General features: G+C 38.4%; 1 protein-coding gene across 2 annotated transcripts; it reads right to left on the minus strand.

Annotated features, from left to right (window-relative positions):
* Nucleotides 1-631: 631 nt before the first annotated feature.
* fam189a2 (family with sequence similarity 189 member A2) lies at nt 632-14190 on the minus strand. 2 transcript variants are annotated; one of them, XM_046841307.1, is made up of 11 exons: nt 13660-14190; nt 12673-12729; nt 10446-10556; nt 8516-8623; nt 8280-8387; nt 7765-7895; nt 6818-6950; nt 6566-6644; nt 3941-4078; nt 2774-3087; nt 632-1244 (listed from the first exon to the last, which is right to left on the minus strand). In XM_046841307.1, exons 1-11 carry the CDS (start codon nt 13951-13953, stop codon nt 972-974), a joined length of 1746 nt encoding a protein of 581 aa, XP_046697263.1. In that variant the 5' UTR covers nt 13954-14190; the 3' UTR covers nt 632-971. The 2 variants fall into 2 exon arrangements, with proteins under 2 accessions (XP_046697263.1, XP_046697264.1); XM_046841308.1 differs by having other exon boundaries at nt 2774-3084; nt 13660-14189.
* Nucleotides 14191-14416: the final 226 nt, after the last annotated feature.

The raw sequence follows: 14416 nt of genomic DNA on the forward strand, positions 1-14416 counted from the left end.
AATGAAACTGTACTCTGCACTTGTAGTTTAGATTTGTACTGATGAGGGGTCCGGACACAGAATCATCAGCTATAAAGACTTGATAGACTGATCCTAATACTAATTTCCCAATTAGGCTATTTTTCTTTCAATGCACTAATTGAATTCAAACACATTGAATTAAAAAATCGAAGCAAAACATACAAACATGACTCCAAGGCAGGTGGATAAATTAATACAATTATTAAAAACTTGCATGTCACATTATAGAAATTATAGTTTTTCTAGGGCCTTATATTTTTCAAAGTTCTAAATAGTTATCAGTCTTGTTGGAAATAGAAAACGATAATGTGCAGATCATCTTTTAAATGCTACATATTTTAAATATAATAAAATGACAAATTAATTTGTATTTTGAACCAACAGTGATTAGAGCACTAGGGGGCGTTGCAGGAGTTCACTGTCCACTTGTTTAGCACATTAGCTTTGGTTTTAAATTGGTTTAATAATAATTGAGTTGCTGCCATCTGGATTTAAGGTTCTTTAGACTAAATCTGCTTGTGTTTGTTCATCTATGATGATATAAAACAATATCAATCAATATAAATAAAATCAACAATACAATTCAGTGATTGGACTTTTCACACTAAAGTCAGTATCCATAACAAGTATAATATCAGTTTTATTTTCCATCTTTATATTGTGTCTGTTTAACAAAGTAACAAAGTTTTCTGGGAAGCAGTGCATCTATTACAGGTTTAATATCCAGCATTAGTGGCTCCAGTGCTGTTTATTGCAGTGCAGAACTCAGCTTTATATACAACATTAAAAACTTAAATCTATAAAAATTAAAACTCTACAAACACAAACGTCCTTGTAATAAAAAAAAAATTATCAAAAGAAAAAATTCTATAACCTCTGATTTCTCGAAGCTTTGCATCACATACAGAAGCACTCGACTCCAGTACACACAGAATTGGCTCTTTCAGATATTAGATAATGGTTTCTCTTGAGACACCTATCAGGCTGTGTGGTCGCTCCTGCGCCAGCCGGCGGGTTCCAGTCCGAAAACCTGTCCTGGAGCTCGGTCTGCCCTGCCCACAGACCTGCAGCTCTGCCCACGTAAAGGTACTGAGGTCTCCACAGCTGCGCAGGTGGAGGAGACCCGGGCGCTTGCGCAGCGGCAGTGTCTGGGACGTGCAGTCTGGCTGCCTCTGTCTGGAACTCGATGCCCGCACCTGTCCACTCTCTGGGACGCTCATCACCTGCACGGTAATGCCGAAAATTCAGAATTTGCTTAGTAAGAATAACTTTTATAGAGTTTTTTTTTCCCCCTACCATAATATACCTTTTTGCACAAAAGGACCACTTTTTTTTTGCACTAAAATTGACCTAGTCTATACATACAGATATATAGTCAAAACGGTACTAATTTTATTACTGCATGATTAATGGCGTGCGAATTTTTGTTTACATTTTTATAAATATAAAGATATATATAAATATAGTTTAAATATAAATAAACAGGTAAAATTAAAACCTTCAATGCAACAAACATTTATTCACAATGTCTTTTCTTTACTTAGATATAAAAATTTGTATAATAAATTATAATTAGTACACATTTGTTTTATTGATACACCAAGTCTCAAATTTCTCCATGATGCACACATCCTGCAATTAAAACCGTCCGTGTGGAAACATAGCAAAAGTTCCGTGTGGTGTCCTGGTGATTTACATCATTTAAAACACAATCATTACTTTAAAACAGTTATAAGTATATTTTGTCTTCATGCTCTATGTTGAGTTTGGTTTCACTAATAATAAACATACATTTGCATTAAGCATGCCCATGTTGATTAGTGTATTACAAATGTGAAAAGTATTCATTTAAGGTACATTTAGTACAGATAAAAATGTGTGATTAAGTTGCGATTAATGGGTGATAGAATAACACTCATTATCTCTTACTCATGGCACCTGTTAAGTGAGTGGTATATATTTGGCAGCAAGGGAACATTTTGTCCTCAAAGTAGATGTGTTAGAAACAGGAAAAATGGCAGAGCGTAATAATATGAGTGAGTGTGACAAGAGCCAAATTGTGATGTCTAGACAACTGGGTCAGAACATCTCCAAAACTGCAGCTCTTGTGGGCTGTTTCCGGTCTGCAGTGGTCAGTATCCATCAAAAGTGGTCCAAGGAAGGAACAGTGGTGAACAGGTAACAGGGTCATGGGCGGACGAGGGTCATTGATGCACATAGGGAGCGAAGGCTGGACAGTGTGGTCCGATCCAACAGACAAGCTCCTGTAGCTCAAATAGCTGAAGAAGTCAATGCTGTTAATGCTCAACTGGTCGGGACTGTTTTGGGGGGACCAACACAATATTAGGCAGGTGGTCATTAATTTATGCCTGATTAGAGTGTTACACTTTTTAAAGTTTGAAATATATCTATGTGTGGGTATATGTTTCTGTTATAAACAAATAGTAATTTTTTAAATGTGTACATTCATATGTTGGCTATTTATTAGTGCCATGGAGCTTTTTATTAGGACAGGTTTCAATACAATTTGAGATTTGAGATACTGATTGCTTTTTCAGTTGTTGATGTTTGGATTAAACCCAATCAATTCATGTGACCAGTCAAACAGGCTGCGTTATGACATACTTAACCTTTTGTTTATGCTTTGCACACGCCACCACAAAATTATGGTTCCAGAACAACCAATCATGTGTTAGATCTGTGATAAAATGACACATAAAATGTTGTAATATAATGAGAGTGTATGTGAGACCTGCTGGATGAAGGTGGCACAGCGCACTGCCTCCTCCATGTGTTCCTGATCAGAGCGCAGCACGCTCTTTATGCTGTTGATCAGCTCTTGCACTTCCGGCGTCAGGCTACACGGTGACTGCTGCTGCAGGAAACGCGCCACCAGCAGCTTGGTGTCCCTGTAGCTCTGATAGTCCACCATGGAGGATGGCCGTGGTCGGCGATGGCCCCTCCCCCGCCGCATAGTGACAACCGGATGCTTTGTCTCAGGTCCTGACCCCACAGGAGGCGCAGGACCTACTTCCGTCTGTGTGGCTGCCTCACAACTCATTACTGCTGGGGGAAAGGATGGAAGTGTGAAATAGAGAAGAGTGAGGAAATGAACCATTGTGTAGAAAAAAAAAAAGATTTAAGCAATACTTCAGTATGCATAAATAGAAACTCGGCTAGCTTGAGTTCTAGTCACGTGTGAAACATGAGTAAAGAGTGATTTAATAATCCCTGAGAGAAAATCTGATAGAATTCTAACACAAATATAAATCAGTGTCAACTCAACCAGTTTTCTCTTCTTATCTTAGTAGTACAAGATTTCATTTCTGTTTCATGCCAATCCTTTACATTACTGGTATGAATAAATATCAGGTTTAAAAAGAAATCTTGTACAAAGCCAAAAGGCAGAGGAAAAGCAGAAACGACGTCAATGACAGGATTTTTTTTTTCTCTGTAATTTATAGCCGTCTTTCTGATGAGGGTCACAACCCCCGCATATTGTTCCACACGTCAGGCTTTTGAGTGCACAGACAGCACAGAGTTCCTGAAAGAGAAAGGCAGCTCTATATTTAAAATAGCTCTAATGAAGTTGCTGACAGACATGGAGGGGGCAGGATATACTGTGAGTGCTTTCAATGTGTGTGTCTGTGTGTGTGTGTGAGGGTGTCAGACCCTGAACTCTCTCTCACACACACACACACACACACACACACACACACACACACACACACACACACACACTAAAGATAAACCAAAATGAAAATAGGCCCTAATCTGCTTTGCCAATAAACCTGTTGCCCTTCAGGTTATGTGCTAATAAATGTAACTCATTACTAAGCACTCGGGTCTCAGTTAAGGTCTTAACTTCCTCCATAAAAAATGACAGAAAGTGGAAACTATACATCACAGCCTAAAATACCTTTAGCAGTCAGGTCCAGGAGAACAGGGTCACTGTTGGATCTGCGATGCCTCTGTCTACGTGGCTTTCTGCTGCTCAATGCTGTGACGGACTGTGAGGGAGGTGAGGAACTCAACACGGCTGTCTGCATACACCTGTCTGAGTGACAACAAACATCTCATTTACAAAATAACATTCATTCTCAGCATAGTGTTTAATAACTGTATATGTATCTATGTGTCCTTCACATGTATTTCAAACTCAAATAAATGTTTGAATTCGGTTACTCTTAAAAGTGAGCATTTTGATATGGGGTATCATCAACCACGATTCCGTAAAAAAAAAAAAAAAAAAGGTGGAAAATGTAAAATGTGATTAAAAATAGAATGCAATGATTTGCAAATCTCATAAACCCATATTCACAATAGAACATAGAAAACATATCAAATGTTTAAACTGAGTAAATGTACCATTATATTGAAGAAATCACTTAATTCTAATCAATAATAATGCTCCTCAACATAATGAAGACCCTGAATATCGTGTCATCTACAGAGCATATTATCATAAAAATACAAGGGACAAGGGCAAAAATAAATACCGGAGACCCTCACGACTGTGACATTACATGCATGTGATGGAAATTAATGTATGGGCTCAGAAACAGCTCCAGAAATCCGTGTCTGTGAACACAGTTTGCCATGTCATCAACAAATGCAGATTTAAATCACTATCATGCAAAAAAGAAGCCATATGTGAACATGATCAAAAATGTCACCGTCTTCTTTTTACAAAACTCATTTAAAATGTAGGGAAATGTAAAATTCTTTTGGAAACCATGGACACATGGACTAAAGAGGAGAGGGACCATCTGGCTTGTCATCAGCGGTCAGTTCAAAAGCCTGCATCTCTGATAGTACAGGGGTGCATTAGTGCCAATGGAATGGTCAGCTTTTACATCTGGAAAGGTTTCATCACTACTCAAAGGTAAAGACAGGTTTTAAAACAACAAATGCTTCCATTCAGACGTCTTTTTCCTGAAAGGCTTTGCTTATTTCAGCAAGATAAAGCTAAATTGCACACCGTTAAGATGGTATGACTCACTGTTTGTACGTCATGTTCTACAATAATAGATTCATACCTCCTCATGTAATCTTACCCATCAACTGCTGTGGTTCCTTTTGCCATCTGGGATGGACTGATTCACCCTGAGGCCCTACATACTATATGCTTGTTCACTGTTCGAGCAAACAACTCTAAAATAGTAATGATATATAATCCCACTATTAAGAAGAGGATGTTTTTTTATGTGAGATTCCCATCAAGGTTCCTAAGGGAGTCTTTCTTGCTGCTGCTAAATCTCACTTTTATCATTAGGGACCGAAATCTGCACCTGGTTTTCTATAAAACTGCTTTTGTGACAATGTTTGTTGTCAAATTATTATACATTAACTGCAATATTTAAGTATTTGGGAAACCTTAACCTGGTTTATTATTTAGTAATGAATATAAATGATTTAATTACTGCAGTAAATTTAACAGAAAAGGTGTGTACTTATCAGAGTGGAGAATATAAATCTGAGTGGTGATATGTCCTGGGAGTTTACAAGGTTAATAATAACATTGTTCTGTACATACAGAGTAAACTTTCCAACCAATCCTAATCCCATGGGAAATTTTACAGTGATCACTGATTATAAATAGGTCACTGCTACCAAGTCAGAATGAAGCAGAGAACCATAAAAGCTTTGAGAGCTATACTATAAGCCCAAGCACGTGCTCAGTGTGTTAAAAAAAAAAGGCAAATGTAGTTTCAAGTTAATTCCTGTGGGATTTATCAGGTCACTTGTTTATAGGTCTGCACCTATGTATACATAAAACCAGAGCATGGAGATGGGAAGCTGATACTGGTGACATAAAGAACCTGTGACGCGAATGTGAACTTATAGCAACGGCTTATTTACAGAGCAGAGCATACGTGCTGATATAATAAGCAATTTCTGCCCATGAGCACTGTTACATGAACAGAATTACATGACACTCCAGTGACTCCAGTAATCACAAGTCAACTTCAGGCATTGAGGCGGTTTATTTAAAACCTTATTTAAGTAGATGTACAGTTATTGTTTGTGCCTCAAGTAGAACAAAGAGCAGTCACCCAAACACAGGGGAAAGCACACAAATACTCAGTTAATCAGTTAATCATCATTCACTTTAATAGGAACTTCTCGTTTATGGAGTTATCCAATCAGCCAACCATCTAACAGCAGCACAGTGCATACAATTGTAAAAAATGCAGAAAAGACCTGTTAATGTTCACTTTGGAAAATCTGCATAAAGAAAATATTTGATCTCTTTGATTTCAAACGTGATATTTTTTACTTATCAGACTCACCAGAACTGTACAGTTTTATATGTATATATCATTGTATTCCATCTGAATTGAATAATTCTTTTCACATTGACAGCTCTCTTCACTGACTGAAATGCATAAGCTTAGGTATATCTAACAGCTTGACCTTCACTATGGGAGAAAATCATATTTAATTTGTCCTAGACTGTGTAAATTGTTCAGGATGGATTATTAATCCTGTAATGGCCTCAATGACACAGACAGCATATGGTATTGTAATGGGTAATGCTCACCATCGCAGGCTGTGTCTGTCTCAGAGCAGTGTGACACCGCCTCGGTCAGCTCTGTCACTTGAACCTCAGGGTCCTGCACCTAAATATATACATAGAGGGTCAGTTAGCGGGCTTGATTTCTCCTGCCAATATAAACTGCAACACCCTTTGCTTGGGAAGTGCTGAAACTAATAAGAGGTCAGCTTAAAATAATTCATTACTTCAAACTACCGCATACAGGCTCATTTCTAGCAAATTATTAGACGTGTTTACCTGCGATGAGTCGGCCTGCCCTTCTGCTACAGCTTCATAGGGCGGAGGAGGGTCAAGAGGACAGAAAACCTCCACACCTTTAATCCTCGCCCCGTATATGTGAGGCAGTGGGATCACACTGTCACCAAACATCCTGGAGTAACAGACAAAATGTGCTTCCTAAAAACCTCTGGCAGCAGCTGCAGAAGGCAGTTCCTGGTGTTCATTGCCAGGTTTAACATCTGCCTTGTGAAACTGGTTCATCTCACGCATTGCAGCATTTGCTAAGCGCTCTCGATCTGTTCCACAGCTTGCAACATTTTAAGAGGTTGTTCTTGCTTTGTTTGGTGGTGACACCTCCTACACTGTGTGTGTGTGTGTGTGTGTGTGTGTGTGTGTGTGTGTGTGTGTGTGTGTGTGAATGTATGTGGGGGTTTTATATGAGAGAAAGAAGACAAGTGCAACATGGCTATTGTACTGATCTACATGAGAATATGTACCAGTTATGGAACAATTTCTAACTGTATATTGTTTCAGTACATAGTGAGCAAATAAGCAAATATTTGCATACCCTCAGGGCAAAAAATGTTAACTCTCACAGTTCCTTTATTATATCCAAGTAACAAAACTGACCAAATATACCTTGACTCAATATTAGTATACTTTTTTGGTATATAGATTGTAAAATAGAGGCACTTTTTCACCCAGAATCCCAAAAAAAAACTGCTGAATAACTTGACACCAGTTAATATCTTTAGGAAAACTATTTTTAACACAGTTAGTTTATATTAAAGCTTGAGCAACTTACAACTTTATTATGACTATATATATATATATTGCCAGAATTTTGTCATAGCAACAGCCCAACTCGGAATGAGACTTATCATGACCTCATGACTTCATCAAAATCAACTTGCCATAAAAGCAGGTAAGCTGATTAGGGAGTGAGTGTCCTGCTGCTCCGTTACCTGCGAGCCAGCCGTGGTGTATAGGAGTAGAAGGTGGAAAAGTAAGAAGGAGGTGGTGCCGGTGGAACAAAGTCATCAGGATCAGGAATGTGTGGCTGCTCTTCTTCCACTGCAATGTTCCGTGGCTCTTCCTGCCAAGGATGAAAACATATTCATACATAGCAGCACTTTCTCATTGGGCCTGACTTAGCACATGACCATGAACAATAGCCAGTCTGCCTGGTGAATCTTGTGTCAAACAATGTTGAACATATGACTGTGGTATGGAAATCTTAGTGTCAAAGAAATTGCCTAGAGTGGTTAAGGTAGAATGCACAATTGTAGGTAAAACAGAGAGACAGCTACATTACAAGTAAAACAAAAACGATCACAAGGTTCCCTTCTTTTATCTTACATTCTCAGTTTCAGTTTTTGGTAGTTGTGTTGATATCTGTTCTGTGCCAAAGCTTTCCACAAATTTACACTCTATGCAAAAAGAGACGCTAACTAATCACTTTATCTCTATGGGCTCTTACCATGCAGGGCCGTCTGGTGGAGAAGATCTGCAGGTACCTGAGTGCAGCTGCAATCAGACACACTACTGTGGTCAGCGCATTCAACGCACACAGTGCAAACAGAACCTTCTGCAATACAGAATATTGAGCAGTCAGCACAGTCAAAGTCCATGCAGAAAATTGGAACTCTCAAATGTATTACAGTAATGCAAAATCCCTAATAAGGAGCAGAGAAGCATAACTAATAAAGCCCAAACCTTGAGCAACACTCTCATCGATGCACATGAGTGTCTCGCATAAATCTTGATCACCTCCTCGTCTTGACACTTGGGGCTCTCGGAGCAGCAGTTACAGATATCACCATCCTGCAATACATGTAAGATTCACATACACAATTAGTGTGTAACAGGTAAGGTTCATATACACCATTCATTGCCATCCAGATGAGGATGGGTTCTCTTTTTAGTCTGGTTCCTCTCAAGGTTTCTTCCTCATTGCTTTTCAGGGAGTTTTTTTAATGCCACATTCACCACTGGCTTGCTCATTAGGGACAAACTCAAAATTAGAAGGAACAAACTTAGCTGCTTTGGGTCAATGTCCACTGTTTAAAGCGAGTTTGCTAATATGCTCTATCTTTTACATTTCAATGTAATAATCATTAATTACATGTTAAATTATAAATCTTCATAAACAACATTCAATCATTTATCTTATTTATCTTCTGGGTTCTCATCAGGGTTACGGTGGACCAGGAGCTTGTCCTTGAAACACTGAGTGTGAGGACGGAATTCACACGTGATGGGATGCCCATCCATAACAGGGCACCATTTACACATATATTAATAACTGAGGTAATTTACCATGGCTAATCCTCCTATGGACAAGCTTGGAAAGTGGGAGGAAAAACAGATAACCCAGAGCAAACTCATTCACTCACTCATATTTGTGAAAATACAAATACATATCTTCAATTTATTTTTATTTGTATAACGCTTTTAACAATGAACATTGTCTCAAAGCAGCTTTACACAGATAATGTGGTGATAAAAATGAATAAAATGTTCTTTATAAGTGTGTTATATATTCAAGTCTTTTTTTTTATACTATGGACAAATAGAAAGAAAAGCCAGTGGCTCTGGTTTGCTCTGAGGGGCTTTTAATCACTAGAGGTTATTCTGACTGATCACCAGTATCCTGCAATGAAACACTTCCATCTTAATATAGATATCCATGCCCCCGTTCACAGGGTACAAAGCCTCAATGGACTGTATAATGAGTATAAAGGTAATGTAATTAATATATTATGACCTTTCCAGTCACCAGAGTTCAACCCCTAAGAAATATTATGGTACAATTAACAAGTAGTGTGGGGGGTTTATTTGAAATGATGATTGCCATGTGAAAGTTACTTCAAATTAATCTTTATGTTTTTTTTTCTTTTTCTTCAATTTGCCAAGACAGGCCGCCTATAGACAGTGTACAGACATTATACAGGTACTTAAATCATATATGAGTATATAAAGGCTGATACTTTAGATAAGACACATTTGACTAAAACTGATCTGTAAGGTATTCTTATTGGGCAGATTTCACAATGTGAAGAATACAGTGAAACAGTGCTGCTACACAAGGAGAGTAGTGTCTTATTGAAAAGGACACGGCAACCCAGTTAAGATTCAGACCTCAGGCACTGAAAATGTCCGAAACCGAACACATGTGCACAGAGCACCTGATTCGGAAGCAGATGGTGAGGCCAGAAGTCTTCTTTACTCGAGAGAGGGGAGGGGGCTGTTGCAGAAGCCCAAAGCTATAAAAGCTCAGTTTCAGGAAGAAGCAGATAGAAATTCACACTCTATTTTGGAGCTTGGAAGCTGTTATGGTTTAGTTATTCTACTCCATTTGCTCTGACCCATTTAAATCTCACAGCATAAATATAGAAGAAAGAGGTTTACCCCATATTTTTATGATTTCTTTTACTGTTAAGCCAAGTCTGGCAATTCTGCAAAGGTTTTAAATATTTTAACCCTCACCAGGGTCAAATCAGCTTTTCTTTTGTGCTTTTAATTAGCATGTTGGTGTAAAAATGTATGTAAAAATAAAAACAATGTTGGTGTGGTTGTGTTGCTCAGAGGTTATGATCCTAATATGTTGTGCATTAGAGCATCACTAAAAGGTCTCAGCTCTCACCAGCTGACAGTGGATGGTGCTGGACACCAGCTGAGCTCCCTGACAGCAGAGGATAAAGCCTGCCAGGTTCAGCAGGATACACACCATGGACAGCAACACAAACAAATTCACCTAACACAGACAAAGATAAACAGACAAAAGAGGGCGGGGTGTCAGAAGACAAAGTTATCAATAACCAATACCACAGATACAATTTCGGTGTTTAGACATTAGTGCAAATCTAGACAATAAATCTGCATTTTATTTGACTGTAACTTCATTTGCTTATCCACACTGGTTGTTATAGTAATAACACAGACATGCCTTTGTGCGTGTTTAGGCCAAGTTTTTGAGAATGAGACAAGCCACACACCGTATGACGACAAAGTCCAGAAAATCTGATTTGAACGGTCAGAAATTGTAATGAAATTTCAAACCGAGATGAACTTTGTGTGGCATTTCTTTATTTAATATATGGAATAATAGAATGCTAAATATGTTGTCCTTTACTGATATTTTTTAGATTTGCAACTCATTATATGCTAATTGCCATGTTTTGAGTCAGTGAGAACAACCTGATTTAGACAGACTGGCTTTGTTTTCAAATACTTAATCAAGTTTTGACATTAAGTTTTCCTTGCTAAATGTTTCTTGCTCCTTGTTGCTGCTGTTTTAAGTCAAACTTCTGCTCCAGGCTGATCAGTATTTGTACCTGCCCTTTATTTTTTCTTTTCTTTTTTTGTAAGTTGTTCTGTATGCAAATCTAAGCCTTGGTGCAGAGTTCTAAGATTTACCTTCAGTAGCTCACTCAATTATAGTCTCCTCATTCCTCGTTTTATTAGCTTCATAGTTACTCACCTCAGTCTATACTGTAATATTTAAGTACATTTCATTGCAAACTTAGTAACTTCTGATCGGGTTCTGGTGCTCGTTTCCTATGTCAGGAAAGAAAATGGTGTTCTCTAACGTTTTGCACACTGTTATTATAAAAAAATAACTATAGCATAATACATATGCAACAATTTGGTGCACTAAAAGGGGCAAATCAATAAAAAAATAAGAAATATCATATTATTACATGGACTGATTTCATGCTAAACTTTACAGAATGTATTCTGTCATTAAAAACATTATAAAGGTCTTTATGATAGTACCTAAATGAGAAACTCTGGCTCCAAGGAATCCCAAATACTGAGCTTTATAAACAGACTTGTTATTGATGGCCCAAAAAGCATTATGTTTCAAACCTGCCATAACCTGGATTACGTACAAAGTTCCCCGCTGGCAAAAATACCAGAACACACACACTCGTGGTCTAAAACCTACTTTGATACAACACATAAAGACATGAAGAGACAAATTAGACAGTTTGTGAAAAGATTTATATCTCAGCTGAAATTTTGCTAGTGTTAATCATGTGACTGAGGTTAAAGGAGAATTAATATAAAGTTTTTTATTTAATATCTTACAAACTAAATCAATGACGCAAAGACTCACTCCTGTCTCTCATCTCATGCTCTGGCCACATATGTAAATACGTAATAAAAAAACAGAAGGTAATAACATTCCTACATTAGGAGTTCATTACATTAGTGGTTCATTAAATTCAAAATCTACTTAAGGGAAATAAAATAAAAATGTCTGCCATGTAAACAACAGTGCCAGGCTGATGGGTTGCTAACTCATTCAGTAATGGCCTTTTTTTTATTTTAATATACAACTCAATTACAGCTACAGGCAACAGAATGCAGCATTAATGAATGCATTTTGGGTTTTTGTCTATTTATCGGTTTCTGCTGTGCATGATGGAACAGATTAGTGTTCATTGCATTACACTTCATTTGTTCAGAAAATGTGCCTTATCCATTTTCGCATATTAGATTTGATTTCAATTTCCCAGTGTGAGCACAAGCAATTTACTTGTATTTAAAAGGGAACATTACACAAATATCCATTTTAATACTAAAGAAACATCTTCCACTGGTTTAACCATGTGAAAGATTTTGTTAGCAGTCTTTGAAAGCAGATATACTATCTGGTTATTGCTGGCTCAGCTATTTTCCCTTTTTTTTTTTTTTTTGGAAAACTACGAGAGCACATAAACAATTCTGTGCTTCACACTATCCTGCAAAACATAACCTTGACTTAAATTACACAGTGTGACAGAGCGGTGAAGAATACCGCAACAATGATTAAACGCCTTTGTGTCCAAGAGACAAAGACTATAAAGAAATTAGGATCAACCTACCAACAGGAGCATGGGCCGCTTCCATGTGGTCAGGCCAATAATCCCTGACAGGATAACCTGCGGAGAAGCAATTCAGCATATATATATCAGTGCACTGGCAGATTAACTACAATATGTCTTATGTGGACTTATGTTAAACCAGTGTCTCAGCGGGCCAGTGCTACACACACACCAGTTCAACTAGCTTTGTACATACTCGGCACAATTCCCATTTTAAATGTTTTTTTTTTTTATAATTATTGGACTTCGACTTCGACTTCCTGTTTTTAAATTGCTCTTTAGTGTGTATCTGCCAGAATGGCATTTCCCGAATACTATTCACCAAAGCATTACACAAGAGTTTAAGTTAGTACAAAATACTGAAACAAAGTGAATCACTAAATCATTTTGAAGTGAATATTGTGAATATTGTTTCTAGACAGGATCAGAACCAGAGCCTTGTTCTTGTACTCAGTGTTCCCACATCACTCACATTCAGCATCTTGAAAAAAAACAAAGTTTTACTGAGTTTATCTGTGCTGAACTATGTATATATATATATATATATATATATATATATATATATATATATATATATATATATATATATATATAAACAGTACAAGTGATCTGTTTTTCTGGACGATTTTGATGTGTTAGTTTCAAATCTGCTTAAACTATTTAAGCCCTTTTTTTGTTATCCACATCTCCAGAACTGACTACAGGGTTTGGGGACCTTTTCCAATACACCCAAAGGAAATACAAACCCACAAGATTTAGTTTCACTCATATAAGACAAAGTTTTACACTTGTTTGACTTAAAATCAGTAGCAAAACCCACATAACCGACATGGTTTAGATTATTCTGGAGAATATAAAGCTCACCTCGCCTCTTTCCAGCCCACATTAACGGGTTACTAAAAACATTTTAACCGCATCGTTATCTGTCGAATTAAAAGAACTGCACCCCTACACCCTGATAAACAAACAGGCCTGGAGAACACTCACTGATGACCCTGCCCAAAACGGACAGGAATTGCGGACAGGAGGCGAGTTGCTGAGGGAGAGAGCCCCGAACGAGAGAGCCACCATGGAGCAGCCGAGCACCAGCTGCAGCAGCCCGAGGGAGAGCAGAGGGCGCGCGGGCAGCAGAGGCGGCACAAGCCGCGACTCTGATCCACGCATCCGCCACGGAACCGTGGCCATACAGCGGCTCCTTCGGGACGGATCGGCGAACTGGTGGGTGAGTGAAGCCCCGGTTAAACGACAACACGATCCCGGCAGGACTACCGGGAGAGACATGAGACACACGCGAGCAACGAAAACCAACCGAATGTAAACGCTGAGTGAACGCGCAGCGACCAGCGAATATCCGTCATTTTATCTGAACTGCAGATGAGAGTCCGCTCGCTCCGGCTTCCATGTTCTTCCCGAGCGAATGGAGCTCTGTACAGTTTAAAATAGCCTCTTGCTGTGACCTGCTGCTCGGATTGCGTTTCACATTTCTGGGCACTGGAACAAGAAAGGCGGAGGAGAGAGGGAGAGGGGGAGAGGAAGAGAAGGGAGGGAGAGGGGGAGAACAGGGCCCACAAGCCTGGACTCCATCACTCACTGTAAAATCAACTATGTTCATGTTCAGGATGGACATGATGTACAGTGCTTACAAGGTGTTCAGTGTTCAGTATTTAACATAGAGTACAGTATTCATCAGGGTGTACAGTGTGAAAACTGCAAATGTTCACATGATGTACAGGGTTTAATAGAG

The sequence above is a fragment of the Silurus meridionalis genome, chromosome 27 (genome assembly GCF_014805685.1).
Source record: "Silurus meridionalis isolate SWU-2019-XX chromosome 27, ASM1480568v1, whole genome shotgun sequence".
NCBI lineage: Eukaryota > Metazoa > Chordata > Actinopteri > Siluriformes > Siluridae > Silurus > Silurus meridionalis.